General features: G+C 32.5%; 1 protein-coding gene across 1 annotated transcript in view; it reads right to left on the bottom strand.

Annotated features, from left to right (window-relative positions):
* Positions 1 to 20,809, bottom strand: part of LOC122792765 (signal-transducing adaptor protein 1-like) — a 575,382-nt gene that overhangs the window by 69,830 nt on the left and 484,743 nt on the right. The window contains exon 11 of the mRNA XM_044060337.1: positions 2,307 to 2,486. Within this exon, the coding sequence (XP_043916272.1) occupies positions 2,307 to 2,486 (180 nt within the window). The remainder of the gene's footprint in view (positions 1 to 2,306; positions 2,487 to 20,809) is intronic.

The following is a 20,809-nucleotide window of genomic DNA, read 5'->3' as shown; positions in this document are numbered from 1 at the left end:
GCGTGTATCTGCCTCATAATCAATGTTTACAAATCTGGAGAGTGTGCTGCTGGGGTATGTAAACTTGTCAACGGCCTTCAGGATCTTACCTCATAGGTGATAGTTGCTCCATGTGGAAAGGCATCCATCAATAATTATCTTTTTAGCAGACTGCCAAAGCTCTGACAAGACCTGTTCTCTCATACCTTGTGACAAACTGCAGTGGTATCTCTTTTTCTCAGCTACATACAATAGATCAGTGCCCAGAAATTGTTTAGAGAAACTGATCCACTCTGTCACCATGGTTTCCACAAACTCTAGACAGTCATATCCTTCCTCACTTTTCAGGATCCCACATATGTGTAAGTTTCTCTTCCTTATCCTCCAGTGTGACAAGTTTTTCTTCAATATGAACTATTTCACTGTTTAATTACACTGACTTATGTTGACCATCTATTGTCTTTTCTTAGAAAGGCATCATGGTTCTTATTGCATCTTCAAAGGCTCACCGCCTGACAACTTAGGCTGTTTAGAGTAACAGCTCAAGATATGAGACACCACCTTCATCTGCTGTCTCACCATTTACATCCATTCTCCATAGCTTCATGACCATTCAGTGATTATGGTCCTTACTTGGTTGAGGTTCAGCTTCAGGAGGTGCTTCTCACATTGCTTGTTTCTCTCAAAGTATCTCCTCTTCATTTTCACTAAGTTTAAAGAGATCCTTCCAAAGATTGACTATAACATCTCTGATACAAAAAATGTGTCATAAATTATAGTTTAAACACAAAAGATACACTTTCATTTAGTAATTTTAATTGAGTGGTTTAGCAGAGTGACCAGCTTTGTGAAGAAGTACAAGACCTCTAATACAGTATTTCATTTGAATACCATGATGCATATCCTTGTACAGAAATAGTATTTTGTTCTTACATTAGTATGAAAGTCGGTGATGTTTTACTTAAGGGCCTCACCATTTCGTTTTGTGCAGAAGTGGGCATGTCGCAAATTGAGTGACAACCCGGTCTGCATATATAATTAGCCTTCAAGTAATCATGTAATCACCATAATTTATCCTAATACTGACATATTTATCCCAAATAGTTTCCTTCTATAAAGTTATGACCCTCAATTCACTAATAATAAACAAAGCAAAAAAAAATAATAGGCAGGGCACAAAGGCCTAAAATCTGGGGCAAGTTTTACATTACCCTTATGCGTAGACAGAAAAATAAGGTTTTACATCAACAAGCATTTTCTGAAACAATAAGTATGAAACTCTGGCTGGCATTGTTAAATGGCTGTAATCTGAAATGGTTCCTCCCTCAAAAAAATCAACAATTTTACAAGGGACAGAGCAAAGAAATAAGACGGAATTAAGAATGCCAAGATGCACCTTAAAATTACATGGCTAAGTTTGTTTGAGTACCAAGTGACTGCCCCGTTTAAATGGCAGACTCATTACAGATTAATAATACAATGCATTATTCTTCCTTCTATTCATCAAAAGTGGAAAAAAAATGCAAGCCCACAACTATATACTGTAAATTCACACACAGTAACTTTCACTGCAACATGTGCAAGGCTTGATGCACCTCTTCCTCTGCACTCAGAATTTTAATTTTTTTATAGTTAGATGACTGGGAAAGTCTGACTGTGCAAACTCTGTTGCCAAGAGGCCCCAGGGGAAAACTCTTGACAGTATGTAACATACATAAATGTATATAAAAACTTTTCCTTTAAAATTACAAAATAAAATTACTTGAATGTAAACTATTATTTTTCATATGAATGTGTATATGAAATGCTTGAATAACCTGTCTGCTACACTCTGGAGGGAAGCCAATGAGTTCAGTGGGTGATACACACTGATTTCAAACTAGTTATTAAACTGCGATTACTGCATATGAAGTGAATGAGTATTACTAAACTGCATTCCCTTATCTTCCATGTTACCAACTGATGTTGGTAACATTTTACTGTTTTATTTATTGTTATATTACATATCAGTGTGCTTTTTTCTTTTTTTTGACACCTGATGGTACATTTGGCGGGAATGCATATTCATGAATGACATATCACGGGGGTGGGTTTTGGGCGGGGCTTGCTACTGCGCATCTGGTGAGGCCCTCAAGTAAAATATCGCCTGGAAGTCTACATATTTTCAGAAAAGTTTAAGGAATGCAGTTTATTTCTACTTTGTTAAGTCTTGCAAATAAGAGACTGTAATAGAAAAAAGAATATTCTGAGTATGAAAACAATAACAGAATGCAGTATAACAATCAGTACAGTTGTAATAAAAATAAGCATATAGCCTGCAGACATACCGTCTTCATTCAGATAATCATCCTCTGGTTTTGCTACACTGGAGCTTCTTTTAGTTGCCCATTGAGCTGGAGCAGGAGGAGGTGGTGGAGGGGCAGGAGTGTGGACATACGGAGCAACTGCTGCCCGAGGGATGCCAGCTTTTCTTTCCTTAATGTCAGTAGCAGATGGAGAAGGAAACTCTGCAGACAAAGTGAAACACATCACTACTAAATGACGGAAACAAAATCTCTAACCAGGATGAACCTTGTATGATTATCTGTCTATCTATCTATCTATCTATCTATCTATCTATCTATCTATCTATCTATCTATCTATATCATCTATCAATTCATCCATCATTTGGCTACCAAATGTACAGTGTTCATTGTCTTTAACTAAAATATCCCCCATTTTATTACATTTTTGAGTGAATTATTTATTTTAGACAAAACACATTTCTAGAAGGAACTCACACAGAAAACTCAATTAAAATGGAACAAATAAACAAACTGCTAAACAAATATGTAACTATAAGTTGATTTATATACTGTAATACCATTATACATAATGGTGTCATGTACAAAATAAGGAAAGAATTAAACATACAATAAATTCGTAAGAAACAGAAAAATGTGAGATGGTATTTGCGCAGAAAAAATGAAATATGATAAAATGACATATTTCCATAGGAAAAGTGATATCCATATAGTCCCAATATAAATATAAATTCAAATAGTTATTGGACACAAAAATTGTTATATTGCTTAAACCCTCATTTATGGAAAACAGAATAATTAAAAAGAAAATATACTCTTTCTTCTCATTCATCAACATTAACATTGTGATCAACTGGGACACTCAAAGCAAGGCAGGAATCAGAAAGAATGGGATAAAAACTGGAAAAGAAGAGTGCTAAAGGATAATTTATTGAAATAAAATTAGCTGCCATGCAAAGTTACAAACATTTAATTTAAGACAATAAGAAAGAAGAAATCAGGAAAAAGTAACCTAGATATCAGGAAAATTTTTAACAAACAGTATCTTTTATGACTGAGGAAGTACCAAATATCTTCAGATAACTGTGCGTACTGAAATTGAGCACTGTTAATTCAGTTAACAATCTCCTTTAAAAGTGTCTTCTTGGCAAGTGTAAGTCCTTCCCTTCCAAGCAGATTAGCAGCTGGTCTGTTTTCCTAAGCTTGTATACCCATTTCAGGCAACAACTAAGCTGTCAGTGCACAGCCAAAATATGAAAGTACTTTCCCCCATTTTCTGCAAGGAGATTAATGGACTGGTTCAGAGACAACTTCAAAACCACCAAGAGATGGAAGTGAAGGCTCATCCTAAAAGGCATCTTAGACTTATATAGAAGACCAGATAGGGTTTTCTACACATGACAATGTCATACTCTGAGATGATATGCACTGAGGTGACAACTTCATAGAGAAACATCTTTCAAGACATTACCTTGAATACCACCAAGATAGCTGAATCAAATGACAGACAAAAAAGACTGTCAACCATATAGTTCAAGTCCCATGGAAGGAAGGGTTTCATTAAAGGTGAATGGAGATGTATCACTTTTTAGCAAAACTTTAACACCTTTAATGAACTGAATCACAGTTCTGAAATCAATTAGGTCATGATACCCAGAAATACCTGACACATGCACACCAACTACACCAACATCTTTCCTTCTGACTCAGTGCTGATCTTTGTAGGAAGTAGCTAAAATGCTTTATACTTTACAATAGGTTTGATATATATCCTTAAAGTCTCATTACAACCTTTTCCTATACTCAGTTTTAGCACTTGAGCAAATTGGTCCATTTTCAGCTCTGTGTGTATTTTCTTTCTTCTCTTTCTCCTCCAACTCACTGCCTTTTCAGCCTGAGTTACAACATTTCAAATGTTGCTGGTATATCACTGATGTCGTCGTAAAGAAGCTAGTGAGTACTAATGTCATCGTGAAGAAGCAGGTGCATCACTGATGTGATGTCATTATGAAGGAACTTGTGCATCACTGATGTTATCATGAAAAAGCTAGTGTATTACTGATGTCATCGTGAAGAAGCAAGTGCATCACTGATGTCATTATAAAGAAACTGGTGCATCACTGTCATAAAGAAGCTAGTGTAGTACTGATGTCACTGTGAAGAAGCAGGTGCATCACTGATGTGATGTCATTATAAAGAAACTGGTGCATCATTGATGTTATCATGAAAAAGCTGGCTCAGGTGGGTTGCAGTCACTGTCCGTAAATCATACTAAGTGTTTAATGATGCAGCCATTGCTGTTTCCTGGAATATGTTAAACTATGCTGGACTATCTGATAGTGGTAATAGCTCACAGGCAGCTACTGATCTGCCTATCTATGTTAACACTTGCCTCCTGTCTACATAAATGTAGGCGGCAGCACCAGGGAAATATCCTAGGGCTTATATTTTCAGTCTATTAGTCCATGCTTTACATCATATATCATTCAATGTGCATTTTATTAGTATATGTTGACTGAAAAAGAACTTTAATAAAACTGATTGGCCTTCTTCCCCAAGAATAACATGTTGTATGGGTAAAAGAAGCATATAGACAAAATATATCTAAAACAAATTGCTTATCTTATTTTGATGAAGAGGGGAGGTTTACCCTAGCTATGTTGATTTGAGGAATTTCTTGGGATATTGTGTTATGCCCATCATTCAGATGAGATGTTAAGCTGAGGTCTCATCTACTTGAATTGGTGGTAGCTCTGCTGGATGTAAAAGATCCCACAGCACTTATCAAAAAAAAAAAAAAAAAAAAAAAAAGAGTAGGGATGCTATATTTATATTTTCTTTCATAACATATTTTTTTATTCTTTGATTGTAAATATTTATACTGTTCTTTTCTGCATATCCATTGAAAGATCCAGTTTAACAATATTTTTAAACAATAGTTTAAACAATCTATATAATTACTCATTTCATGTTACTTGTAACATTTTTCTTTTACCCCCATACTTTCTGCCATGATCATCTTTTTATTTCAGCTAAAACATCCTTATCATCCTTTTTCTTATTATATATTAATTCATTACACATTCGTGTCCACATTACCTATTACCATAAACAATATCCTAACCCATTTAATATTACATCTGCCAACATTGTCATACTTCCCATACAAAGTCATATTCATATTGATGTTTTTAAATACTTTTCATCTATATTCATTTTTAAACTTTTCCACAAACATTTTATTCTTTATACAGTGAAAAAAAAATGTGTTGTCGCTTCCACATTGTATTCCACACACTTTCTTTCTTCTATAATTTTATACTTCATATTGTCTTTTACAGGTAATTTATCAAGCTGAAGTCTCCACAGAAAGTCCTCTGCTTCATATAGTTCTTAAATTTCCTTTTCCTTTTTTATTGCAGTTCTTTCATCTTCATTTAACTCCTTTGATAGATATATTAAATAAAAATGCTTCTATAAATACCAGATACCCTTAGGTTCGTTCATATTTAATTTCCATGTTTTCATCTTATTGTCATATTATTTTTCTTCCATTGTATTCATATTTTTCTCACTTTGTTTTTTTAACATGTTCATACTGTTTTATATCTTTCCTGTAACATCTCTCTTGCCATATATGTTTCTTTTTTCTTTAAAATCTTCAAAACCCAAAATAAATGCATTAAGTGTACCACTGGATCTTTTAAATTGAATCTGCCTTCTTCAATAGAATTGTAAACTATCCACTTCTCACTTGGTTTAATCTTGATCTCTAAATAAAAAGCAAAGAAAATTCTAATAATTATTTTTCAGTTCCCGTAGGAAACATATATACTCTCCCTTCTTGTGCTAAGCTTCCAAAAACATGTATCCATCCATCCACAACCCCTTATTCAATTTTTACGCATGAGGTTGGGGTGTCACTTAGCAGTGAAAATCATCTAGAGCCAAAGTAACATATACGTTTTTTCTGAAAAGTTTAAAATAAAAACTTTTTAACCAAGTCAGCAACTTCTTATTCCTTCTAGTATTTCACACCATTTTGCTGTATACTTTAATATACACCAAGAATCACTCAAAAAATCTGTTTATTTCTATGTGAAATGTGTTTCACTGACATTTTTTATTTCTCCAAACCTTGTACATTTTAATTTAACTATAAGCCCACCTTCTGTAACAGAGCCTCAAGTTGTATGATAACCTCACTTACATGTTCTTTATTTTTAACTGTAATAACTAAATCCTCTGCATAAGATAAACATAATGGTATTGCAACTCTTTCATTAATTTCCACTTGGCCTCTCTGATCGGTTACACCAGTCTGCATTATCATATTCATCATTACTAATATAAATAAACACATAATGGGCATTCCTGTTTTATTCCCTATTATGTTCCTCTCTTAAAGTATATTTTTACCAATGCATTTATCATAATCTGTACCCATGATTATTCATAACATGATTTTATTATCTTAATAATGTTTTCTCCCATGCCATAGGCCTTTAATATTGCCCATAGTGATTTGTGGCTTACTCTATCGAATCCTTTAGCTACATTGCAATCAACCAGTCTTATGTCTTTATTCTCTTTAAAAATCAAATCTACTACTTCTTTTGCAATTATTATTTCTCATCTATTTTCCTTTAATTCTATAGACCCTTTCTCCTATGATCTATTCCAATTCTTTCTGTAGTCTCTTCTGTATACTTTTCATACATTTTTGTAATTAGTGTTTACAAGGGTTATCCGTCTCCAGTTTTTATTTTTTTCTGTCATTTTTTTCCACCACATATTTCTTTATCTATATACTTTATGTAATCAGTTCATTAAAATCTTTTCTATTTTTTTCTGTAGCAATTTCTTTATAATAGTTCTATCATAAACCACCAAAAACCTGGGTGTTATGTATTACTATCTTTGATAATTTTCTCTTCATCATTTATTCTTATCTTTTCTACTATGATTTGTTTACTTTTTCAGATATTGTCCTTCCTCTCATTTTTCTTTTCTTTGTATTTCTTCTTTTTCATATATTTTTGTACAACATTTTAATGACTTTCATGATCTCCATGTGTGTCAGTTTTTCTTTGCCTGTCTCATATTTTATAATATTCAGCATTTTTCTCTCAATTTTACTTCTTTTCCTAAATATGGTCAAACTTGCTTTTTATTTTCCTGTCAACAATATCTTTGTCAAAATAGCATTATTTTGTTCTTTCTTTATATTTAATACCTCTTTTATATTTCCTTTATTTATTGGTTTCCTCTCTCAATTTCCTTCTCATATCTGTCATAATTTGATAGTATTTGCTCTTGTTTCTTTGTATTATTTTTTTCTATGTCTACATATATACATATGTTTATATACAATCTACCAGCAAGTCTGGTTCTTATAAAAAGGCCCATGGTCAGGTTTTTCCACAACATGTCTTTTCTCTTTTTATATCTTCTTTACTTCTGGAATCACATGTTAACCCTTTATATCGTTTATATTTACTATTTATTTATTTCCAGTTTGATTACCAGGGAAGTCCACTGGGTCAGAGTGACCCATTTTCAGTGGAGGCCCGGGAGAAAAGCTCCAAGATACATAATACAGATAAGGTACAGAAATACACAGATGTCAGTCTTACATAATATGGAAATAGTTACAAGTAAGTACCCTGAAAATATGCATAATAAGCAGAAAAGCACTGAGTGTGGACTTATTGTTTATACATTTTCTTTAGTGTGCACACTCAGATATTAGGTGAGAAGATGTTTTATGTACATACTTTTAAGTAAAATGAGGATACACTATACATGCACAATTTCAGAAAATAAATTAGTAATGGAAAGCTGTATACAATATTTACAATGTTGAACCATAAGAAATAAGCAGCTAACAGAGAAAGGAGAGCAAAGAAAATGCTCGTGGGAGCATAGCTTAAAGAGAGTTATTGATAGCTATTGTTATTGTATTGATAGTTATTGATAGCTAATGGAGAAGGGAGAGCTTAGAAAATGCTCGTGGGAGCATAGCAGAAGGAGAGTTATTGAGGTCTTAGGAACCTGAGGGAAACCACCAAGAGCATAGCTGAAGGAGAGTTGTTGAGAGCTTAGAACCAGAATGAGAACCCCCCCCCCCTCAGGGGAATGGACTAAGGTAGACTAGGTTGGATGGTGGCAATTGCATTTCCAGTTTGTGGCAAGGTGTTTGGTAAGCTGAGTTTTGAAGTTTTCTAAGTTTGGGATGGTTCTTAGAGAGGGAGGAAGGAATTCCATTTTTTGCCTAGAGAGACAGCAAAGAGAATTTGGCCTGCTGTACTTTTGGGTTTGGGGATAGCAATTAGGTTTTGATGCTCGGATCTGAGAGTTCTATTGGGGGTGTAATGGGGGAGGATATTAGTTAGCGCTGGACACTTAGTTGGGTGATATACAAGTCTGTGTGCAGTGGTGAGTTGGAGGAAGTCTAAGTAGTTTGGGAGTTCAAGCCACTTTAGGGATCTTAGGGTAAGGCAGTGATGGGTAGAAGATTTAGATTTGGTAGCAAATTTTGAGATTTTATTATAGCAGTTTTCTAGTTTTGAGGAAATAGAGGAGGATAGGTTAGTTAGCAGGGGCTCCATACAATAAGGAAGGCAGTAGATAAGTGGTGGCTAGAGTATTCCTAGTAGTATAAGAGAGGAATCAATTGTTCCTATATAGCATACCTAGCTTTTGGTGGGTTTTCTTAATATTTTGTTGAATATGGATATCGAACTTGAGATGTTTGTCAATAGTAATACCAAGTAGTTTAGTGGAACTATCCTCTTTTATAATTGTGCTAACCTTTCCTAGGCTGGCCCAAATTGCTCTATGATCCAAAAATCATTTATCTTCTTACCTCTTTGAATTTCTTTCATCTCTTTACAATATATTATATAATCAACTTCAGACTTGAAAACACACATTTTATAGCTTCTCTATTTTTTCTACCTTTAAATCATCACTTTGTATCAAATCTCTTAACATCTTCATATCCTTTATGTTTCCTTTTTCTTAATTTATAATTAAAGTCCTACATCATCACTATCAACCTATTTACTAATACATGCAATTTAATATTGTAACCAAAAGTTTTCTTTCTGATATATATTAATATATGAATAAATTGCTATTACTCATGCATTTTTTCTCATTCTCATATCAAATATTACTACCATTCCAGGAACTATTATAACATCCAGTATTTTTGCTTCCTTATTTTTATAAAAATTCCTACCTACCAAATCATTTCCTCTCTCCATACTGCCTTAATTCTCTTTTTTCTTGAAAATGTTTCTAGTATCCATTAAGCATATCACATCCATTCTTGATTTATTACACCACAGAATCAGTAGTAAGCATCTTAAATTTATTTTAATGGCATTTACATTTAAAGCTAAAATGCCTATATCATCATTTTCCTTTTTTTAGAATTATTTTATTCCTGGTTTTATTTTTCTCTTTTTTATTTTAAGTATCTCTCCAATTTATTTCTCATCATGTATTTCTTTTATTTCCATCTCTCTCTCTCTCTCTCTCTCACTCTCCTTCTTCAATTTGTAATTGAGATTACTTGTTTTGGTCTTGCATCTAAAACTCTTGAATTATTATATCCTTTCTGTCAACTTCTTACGTTTGTACATTTTCTTCATTATTGTCAACGCCTGCTTAAATTTTTCAGTATCTTCTGTTATAAAGTTGTCTACTATATTTATTTTTGCTATGTTTTCCTTCTTCTACCATTTCCCTCGGTGGTATGGTGCAATCAAATTAGAAGTGTCAGACTCCTTTATATTTCCCAGACAATGGCTGACAGTTTTTTGCATTATGTCCCATCTCTCCATATCACCCTCACCTTTTAGGATGGTCTTGTACCAAATGATATTCATCACCACAAAAATAGTGTGTTTTCATTGACCCTAATATTTAACAAAACATATTTTCCCATTTATCAAGACAGTATTTACAATATTCTGAATTTTACCTTCAGAAATGTCATTGTGACACACACATCTCACCCACAGTCCACACATTTCTATAATCATATATATTTTTTAACCTCATGTACTTTACTACATGTAGGAAAAAAGAACAATTTAACTCATACTAATCTATTTCTGAATTCTTGAATTTTATGGTTAGCTTTCTTTTCCATTGTAGTTCCAATTTTTGCCAAAAATAATTGTTCCACTGCATTCTGTTTGTCAAACTCACAACTAAAACATTCTAATAGAGCAACAAGTCCAAATGTCACCTCACAAAAATGCTGAAGTCCTAAATGCATGAATTCCCTAATGTCTTTAACAGTAAATCCTAATGGTAAAATAATCTTGTCCATAATTTCATACCTGTTTATAGCATCATTAGTTTTACTCATTTGTCATACCACTAGATGACTTATCTGTAAAGTTTTGACTGTTTTTATTCACCTCTTTTTTCCTTGTTTTATTTGCCTCCTATAAATACCAGATACCCTTAGGTTCGTTCATATTTAATTTCCATGTTTTCATCTTATTGTCATATTATTTTTCTTCCATTGTATTCATATTTTTCTCACTTTGTTTTTTTAACATGTTCATACTGTTTTATATCTTTCCTGTAACATCTCTCTTGCCATATATGTTTCTTTTTTCTTTAAAATCTTCAAAACCCAAAATAAATGCATTAAGTGTACCACTGGATCTTTTAAATTGAATCTGCCTTCTTCAATAGAATTGTAAACTATCCACTTCTCACTTGGTTTAATCTTGATCTCTAAATAAAAAGCAAAGAAAATTCTAATAATTATTTTTCAGTTCCCGTAGGAAACATATATACTCTCCCTTCTTGTGCTAAGCTTCCAAAAACATGTATCCATCCATCCACAACCCCTTATTCAATTTTTACGCATGAGGTTGGGGTGTCACTTAGCAGTGAAAATCATCTAGAGCCAAAGTAACATATACGTTTTTTCTGAAAAGTTTAAAATAAAAACTTTTTAACCAAGTCAGCAACTTCTTATTCCTTCTAGTATTTCACACCATTTTGCTGTATACTTTAATATACACCAAGAATCACTCAAAAAATCTGTTTATTTCTATGTGAAATGTGTTTCACTGACATTTTTTATTTCTCCAAACCTTGTACATTTTAATTTAACTATAAGCCCACCTTCTGTAACAGAGCTTCAAGTTGTATGATAACCTCACTTACATGTTCTTTATTTTTAACTGTAATAACTAAATCCTCTGCATAAGATAAACATAATGGTATTGCAACTCTTTCATTAATTTCCACTTGGCCTCTCTGATCGGTTACACCAGTCTGCATTATCATATTCATCATTACTAATATAAATAAACACATAATGGGCATTCCTGTTTTATTCCCTATTATGTTCCTCTCTTAAAGTATATTTTTACCAATGCATTTATCATAATCTGTACCCATGATTATTCATAACATGATTTTATTATCTTAATAATGTTTTCTCCCATGCCATAGGCCTTTAATATTGCCCATAGTGATTTGTGGCTTACTCTATCGAATCCTTTAGCTACATTGCAATCAACCAGTCTTATGTCTTTATTCTCTTTAAAAATCAAATCTACTACTTCTTTTGCAATTATTATTTCTCATCTATTTTCCTTTAATTCTATAGACCCTTTCTCCTATGATCTATTCCAATTCTTTCTGTAGTCTCTTCTGTATACTTTTCATACATTTTTGTAATTAGTGTTTACAAGGGTTATCCGTCTCCAGTTTTTATTTTTTTCTGTCATTTTTTTCCACCACATATTTCTTTATCTATATACTTTATGTAATCAATTCATTAAAATCTTTTCTATTTTTTTCTGTAGCAATTTCTTTATAATAGTTCTATCATAAACCACCAAAAACCTGGGTGTTATGTATTACTATCTTTGATAATTTTCTCTTCATCATTTATTCTTATCTTTTCTACTATGATTTGTTTACTTTTTCAGATATTGTCCTTCCTCTCATTTTTCTTTTCTTTGTATTTCTTCTTTTTCATATATTTTTGTACAACATTTTAATGACTTTCATGATCTCCATGTGTGTCAGTTTTTCTTTGCCTGTCTCATATTTTATAATATTCAGCATTTTTTCTCTCAATTTTACTTCTTTTCCTAAATATGGTCAAACTTGCTTTTTATTTTCCTGTCAACAATATCTTTGTCAAAATAGCATTATTTTGTTCTTTCTTTATATTCAATACCTCTTTTATATTTCCTTTATTTATTGGTTTCCTCTCTCAATTTCCTTCTCATATCTGTCATAATTTGATAGTATTTGCTCTTGTTTCTTTGTATTATTTTTTTCTATGTCTACATATATACATATGTTTATATACAATCTACCAGCAAGTCTGGTTCTTATAAAAAGGCCCATGGTCAGGTTTTTCCACAACATGTCTTTTTCTCTTTTTATATCTTCTTTACTTCTGGAATCACATGTTAACCCTTTATATCGTTTATATTTACTATTTATTTATTTCCAGTTTGATTACCAGGGAAGTCCACTGGGTCAGAGTGACCCATTTTCAGTGGAGGCCCGGGGAGAAAAGCTCCAAGATACATAATACAGATAAGGTACAGAAATACACAGATGTCAGTCTTACATAATATGGAAATAGTTACAAGTAAGTACCCTGAAAATATGCATAATAAGCAGAAAAGCACTGAGTGTGGACTTATTGTTTATACATTTTCTTTAGTGTGCACACTCAGATATTAGGTGAGAAGATGTTTTATGTACATACTTTTAAGTAAAATGAGGATACACTATACATGCACAATTTCAGAAAATAAATTAGTAATGGAAAGCTGTATACAATATTTACAATGTTGAACCATAAGAAATAAGCAGCTAACAGAGAAAGGAGAGCAAAGAAAATGCTCGTGGGAGCATAGCTTAAAGAGAGTTATTGATAGCTATTGTTATTGTATTGATAGTTATTGATAGCTAATGGAGAAGGGAGAGCTTAGAAAATGCTCGTGGGAGCATAGCAGAAGGAGAGTTATTGAGGTCTTAGGAACCTGAGGGAAACCACCAAGAGCATAGCTGAAGGAGAGTTGTTGAGAGCTTAGAACCAGAATGAGAACCCCCCCCCCCTCAGGGGAATGGACTAAGGTAGACTAGGTTGGATGGTGGCAATTGCATTTCCAGTTTGTGGCAAGGTGTTTGGTAAGCTGAGTTTTGAAGTTTTCTAAGTTTGGGATGGTTCTTAGAGAGGGAGGAAGGGAATTCCATTTTTTGCCTAGAGAGACAGCAAAGAGAATTTGGCCTGCTGTACTTTTGGGTTTGGGGATAGCAATTAGGTTTTGATGCTCGGATCTGAGAGTTCTATTGGGGGTGTAATGGGGGAGGATATTAGTTAGCGCTGGACACTTAGTTGGGTGATATACAAGTCTGTGTGCAGTGGTGAGTTGGAGGAAGTCTAAGTAGTTTGGGAGTTCAAGCCACTTTAGGGATCTTAGGGTAAGGCAGTGATGGGTAGAAGATTTAGATTTGGTAGCAAATTTTGAGATTTTATTATAGCAGTTTTCTAGTTTTGAGGAAATAGAGGAGGATAGGTTAGTTAGCAGGGGGCTCCATACAATAAGGAAGGCAGTAGATAAGTGGTGGCTAGAGTATTCCTAGTAGTATAAGAGAGGAATCAATTGTTCCTATATAGCATACCTAGCTTTTGGTGGGTTTTCTTAATATTTTGTTGAATATGGATATCGAACTTGAGATGTTTGTCAATAGTAATACCAAGTAGTTTAGTGGAACTATCCTCTTTTATAATTGTGCTAACCTTTCCTAGGCTGGCCCAAATTGCTCTATGATCCAAAAAATCATTTATCTTCTTACCTCTTTGAATTTCTTTCATCTCTTTACAATATATTATATAATCAACTTCAGACTTGAAAACACACATTTTATAGCTTCTCTATTTTTTCTACCTTTAAATCATCACTTTGTATCAAATCTCTTAACATCTTCATATCCTTTATGTTTCCTTTTTCTTAATTTATAATTAAAGTCCTACATCATCACTATCAACCTATTTACTAATACATGCAATTTAATATTGTAACCAAAAGTTTTCTTTCTGATATATATTAATATATGAATAAATTGCTATTACTCATGCATTTTTTCTCATTCTCATATCAAATATTACTACCATTCCAGGAACTATTATAACATCCAGTATTTTTGCTTCCTTATTTTTATAAAAATTCCTACCTACCAAATCATTTCCTCTCTCCATACTGCCTTAATTCTCTTTTTTCTTGAAAATGTTTCTAGTATCCATTAAGCATATCACATCCATTCTTGATTTATTACACCACAGAATCAGTAGTAAGCATCTTAAATTTATTTTAATGGCATTTACATTTAAAGCTAAAATGCCTATATCATCATTTTCCTTTTTTTAGAATTATTTTATTCCCTGGTTTTATTTTTCTCTTTTTTATTTTAAGTATCTCTCCAATTTATTTCTCATCATGTATTTCTTTTTATTTCCATCTCTCTCTCTCTCTCTCTCTCTCTCACTCTCCTTCTTCAATTTGTAATTGAGATTACTTGTTTTGGTCTTGCATCTAAAACTCTTGAATTATTATATCCTTTCTGTCAACTTCTTACGTTTGTACATTTTCTTCATTATTGTCAACGCCTGCTTAAATTTTTCAGTATCTTCTGTTATAAAGTTGTCTACTATATTTATTTTTTGCTATGTTTTCCTTCTTCTACCATTTCCCTCGGTGGTATGGTGCAATCAAATTAGAAGTGTCAGACTCCTTTATATTTCCCAGACAATGGCTGACAGTTTTTTGCATTATGTCCCATCTCTCCATATCACCCTCACCTTTTTAGGATGGTCTTGTACCAAATGATATTCATCACCACAAAAATAGTGTGTTTTCATTGACCCTAATATTTAACAAAACATATTTTCCCATTTATCAAGACAGTATTTACAATATTCTGAATTTTACCTTCAGAAATGTCATTGTGACACACACATCTCACCCACAGTCCACACATTTCTATAATCATATATATTTTTTAACCTCATGTACTTTACTACATGTAGGAAAAAAGAACAATTTAACTCATACTAATCTATTTCTGAATTCTTGAATTTTATGGTTAGCTTTCTTTTCCATTGTAGTTCCAATTTTTGCCAAAAATAATTGTTCCACTGCATTCTGTTTGTCAAACTCACAACTAAAACATTCTAATAGAGCAACAAGTCCAAATGTCACCTCACAAAAATGCTGAAGTCCTAAATGCATGAATTCCCTAATGTCTTTAACAGTAAATCCTAATGGTAAAATAATCTTGTCCATAATTTCATACCTGTTTATAGCATCATTAGTTTTACTCATTTGTCATACCACTAGATGACTTATCTGTAAAGTTTTGACTGTTTTTATTCACCTCTTTTTTCCTTGTTTTATTTGCCTCACCGCCTCTGCATATGTATGCTTGTTATTACTGAACACTAAGTCCTGTTAGATATATAAACATTGCGGACCAGCTACTCCATCTGATGGGAATAACTCCAATTTCTTTTCTGAAACTCCTGATAGGTAATTTTCTGATCCCTCAATCACTTCTTCCTGTAGAAGAGGATATACTGTCTCATTCCCATTAGCTACTTCTCCTTCAGGGGGTTCACCCTAATCAGTCATTTTCACTACTATAGGTGCAGATAAACCCTCCAGCCTATATTTTTGTTACAATCACACTTTCATTCTTTTTTCCCCATCACAAACATATCTCCTGCTTCATTCACCACTTGACTTGGTTTACTGTCCCCCATCTTGGATTACCAGGACTACAGTAGCTACCCTCCTGCACCCCTAGGAGCTCCCAAGAGTAAGGGTGCTTTATTAACATTTACATTCATTTTATGCTATAAAAATAAAATCAGTTACTTACACACTCATTTTCTTACATTCATACTTAAAATGATTTATAAGTTACCAACACAAAAAGACTTAACTAAACAATTCTATTTCTTTCATTATTTTTTCTTCTATATTTACTCTTTCCCTACTCTTTCTTCTACAACCATCTTCTTATTTCAGCTAATTCATAATCTTCTTCCATTTTCTTGTTATATAATAAATTCGCACACCTTTTTCCCACAGCACCCATACTGTTACAAACAATGCTTTATCCCACTTATCAGTATCACATTTCTTTACTTTATCTTCTTTCCCATACAATATCATATTCATATTTACACATTTAAGTCTTTCCCATCTATGTACTTTAAACTTTTCCCAAAATTATTTATTCCTTTTGTAGTCCAAAAACCAATATTTTGTTGTTTTTCTTTACTACATTCAACATATTTTTCCTCCATTATCTTAGTTCCTTATATTTCCTATTTCCTTTCAACTGTAACTAATTTTTCTGCCAAACAATCTGCTTCATAAAAAAATTAAATCCCTTTCCTTCATTTAATTCCTTCCATTGATATTCACACACAAACACACACACACACACACACACACACACACACACACACACACACACACACACACACACACACACACACACACACACACACACACACACACGCGTGCACACAAACTAAAACCATATTATACCATTCTTTTCTTTCCCCATACATTTCGCTTACGTATAATTTTCTCATATTCTTTTTCTTGCAGCCTGTTCTTTTCCCTGCTTTTTCTTCCCATACTTTTTATATTTTTCATATAACATCTTACCTATGTTTTGCTATTTGTGTTTCTTTTGCCTTTCTTGTTACCCAAAATAAATGCATAGATGTTAAAAGTAACACTGGATTTTTAAGTTCCAACTGCCTTCTTCTTTTTTATTATAAATTATCCATCTTCTTCCTAGGTTCAGCCTTGAGCCTCAAATATAGCTAAAACAATCTCTAATAATTTGTTTTCTATCTGAGTGGGAACATATATGTTCTTCCTAAATATACTAATTTTCCTAATACATAAGTATTTAACATATATGTCTTTTTCTGAAATGATAAATACAAACTTTTCCACCAAGCTAGCATTTTTCTGTTCCAGAATTGCTCTCTGTTGGCTTATTACACTTTCATTCTCATCAAATGTCACCTCCAAAATCTTTATTTACTTTCTTGTGAAATATATTTCCATTTATTTTTTATCTCATCAAATCCCTTACACTTCATTTTATTTAACCGCAGATCAGCTTTTTAACAGCAGTTTGACCCTTATTACAACCTCACATTTCCATCCCTTGTTTTTATTATTGGAATTAAATTATCTGCTTATGTCATGCATATTGGTAATATAACATTTTCCTCCATCTCTCACCTTGCCTCCCTCATTTTATATATATATATATATATATATATATATATATATATATATATATATATGGTTCCCATTCAGAAGCCTGAAACATCATAAGCCTGAAAATCAAAATCCTGAAACCAAAAGCCTGAAAATTCAGAATCCTGAAAACTCAAAATCCTGAAAGCCCAAAATCCTGAAACTCAAAATCCTGAAAACACAAAATAGACATACTGATGTCATTGTGGCTTTGCTATTGTTAGCCCTGTGGTGTTAGGTCATGCGTTGGGGTCAGGTAAGTGTGATTGGTTTTATTTTAGGGTTAGGGCGGTTTAAGTGAGTTAGGGTTAGGCGCAGGTTAGGCATGTATGCAATAGTGACATATATTGGGGTTAGGCGGTTTAAGTGAGTTAGGTTTAGGGCTGGGTCAGGTGAGTGTGCGATAGTGACGGACCTTAGGGTTAGGGTTAGGGTCAGGGTCAGTTGGTAGATATTAGTGTCTTTATAGTGACATATTAGCATTATTTGTGTTTTCAGGATTTTGAGTTTCAGGATTTTGGTCTTTCAGGATTTTGGGCTTTCAGGATTTTGAGTTTTCAGGATTCTGAATTTTCAGGCTTTTGGTTTCAGGATTTTGATTTTCAGGCTTATGATGTTTCAGGCTTCTGAATGGGAACCATATATATATATATATCTGTACTACTGCATTCATTACTAATACAAATAAGCACATACTAATTGGACATCTCTACTCCTCTCTTAATACTTATTTTCCCTATCCATCCATTAATCATAACTTGTACACATGAATTTTCATAACATTTCTTTCTGACATTAATATTTTTCTCCTATACCGTACACCTCTAAAATCTCCTACATTGCTTTATGGCTCACTTTATCAAAGGTTGTAGCTATGCCACATGCTCTCAGTCTTATTTATTTTCTTTCAGCATCATCTCTACTATTTCTTTCACTATAATAAACATTTATTTCACAACTCTTCCTTTTATCCCACAGATCCCTTCTCCTAGTACCTCATCTAATACTTTCTCCATCATTTGTAGTATTTTCATAAATATTTTATAGTAAGCTTACACAATACATATCATCCTAGTGTTATAGATCTACATTTGTATATTCTTTCTTTCATCCTTTCATTACATATAAATTTAATCATGTCACTACATATGTCTCCTTCCATTATATCTTCCTTCATCCATTCATTTTAATATTTAAAAAAATCTTTCATCTTTATTCATTTCCTTAAAATACTCACAGCTCATATCATACAACTCTGGAGCTTAATGATTCTATCTTTCTTCTATCACCTTCTCTATTTCCTCTATTGTTATATAATTTCTAAAAAATTACTTTTTTCGCTTTTTATTCTTCTTGTCCAGCCATTTCCTCTTTTTCATATATTTTTCCACATACTTCTCTACCATCTTCATAATATATTCTTGTTTACATTTTATGTCTGCTTTGCCAAGATAGCATCTGTACTTCATTCTTTCATTTTTACTTCTTTTACTAAATAAGGAGAAACCTCCTCTTTTATTCCTTTCAGGAAAAAAAATCTTTGCCTACATAACATCATTTATACTGTTTCTTTATTATTTTCATACATCTGTTTTTCTATTTTCCTTATTAAGTCACTTTCTTGTTCTCTTTCTCACAATTCTATAGCATTTCTTTATATTACATCTTATTTCTTTTTTATTCTTCTTTCCATTTCAATATATATATACTCTATCCAGCACTGTCTACAAGTTGTATAAAATGGATGTATTTTATATGATCTTTTCATAATATTTTTTCTCTTATCATCTCTTCCTCTTTTTTAAACTCTGCAGTTAATCTTTTTCATAGATTTCCTTCCTTTATTATTTCGCTGCCTTCCCCTATTTTAGCACATACTCCTCTATGGTCTGAAAACTCTGTCATCTGTACTTCCCCTACTTCCTTTCATGTCTTTAGAGCAATGTATATAATCAATTTTAATCTTAAAAATTCACCTTTAATATATCCATTCTCTTTCCTTTCCTACCTTTAAAATTTCCAGATGTTATTATTTCCCTTAATACCTTAATATCCTGTGATATTTCTCCCTTTTCTTTCCACGGGTTAGAGTTAAAGTTTTCTGCCATCATTATTGACATAGTCACTAATACAGTTTTTTTAATTCCTTCAAAGTACTGTTTTCTTTCCATAATATTAATAATCATTATTAATCTTATACATGTTTGTCTCATTCTCATATTACATATCACCGCCCTATCTGGTACTACTATTGTTACAGCTAGAATTCTTATTTCTTCATTTTTTATAAGAATTCCTATTTCAGAACATGACCAATTTCCTACCAACCAAACAATTTGGCCCATCCCATACTACCTGTATTATTTCCCTTTGTTCTTTTTGTTACATATGGTATCTTGTAAGCAAAAAAAAAAAAAAAAAAAAAAAAATCCAGTTTTACTTTTTTACAGTATTCTACCATCACCAAACCTCTTATATCATTTTAATACTATTCACATTTAATGCTAAAATTCCTATATCAACCTTTTTCTTTTTTCTTTTTAATCTTTTCCTTTTTGTAAGTGTTTTAGGTACAGATCTTATTTTTATTTCCCTTTTCCTAAATCTCTCACAATTGATATTTCAATTCTTATTCTTGTTATTCCTGTCTCCATTTCTCACTCTTCTTCTCTTCACTTTCTAAAATTACCAATCTGTTCTATAACTACTTCTTCATTGTTTAACCTTTTTTCAGTATTACCACCTTCTCTTTCTATCTTCTGTAGTAATGTTTTCTGCTGTTTGGCTTCCATCCAGCTTTCCTCTTCATTTACTCTTTCCTTTTATAGTATGGGGCAATCAAACCAGAAGTGAATGCATTCTTCACATTTCTGCAAACAGATTTGTAGTTTTTGCTGTTTGCCTTCACCCTCCAACATTGGCTACACCTTCATTTGTTACAGTCTTGTACTAAATGATTTTCATCCTCTCAGAAATGACATGCTTTAGATTGACCTAATACCTAACAAATCCTCATCCTCACAGAAATAACATGCTTTAGATTGACTCAGTATCTAACAAATTTATATTACATCTTCTTTCTTTTTATTCTTCTTTCCATTTGTATACATACACTATCCGGCACTGTGTCCAATTTGCATAAAATGGACTTATTGTTATATGATCTCTTC

Source organism: Protopterus annectens, chromosome 2.part0 (assembly GCF_019279795.1).
Source record: "Protopterus annectens isolate FY-2018-M chromosome 2.part0, PAN1.0, whole genome shotgun sequence".
Lineage (NCBI taxonomy): Eukaryota > Metazoa > Chordata > Ceratodontiformes > Protopteridae > Protopterus > Protopterus annectens.
The sequence above is the reverse complement of the archived record's forward strand: the minus strand, read 5'-3'. Positions and strand labels throughout refer to the sequence as shown.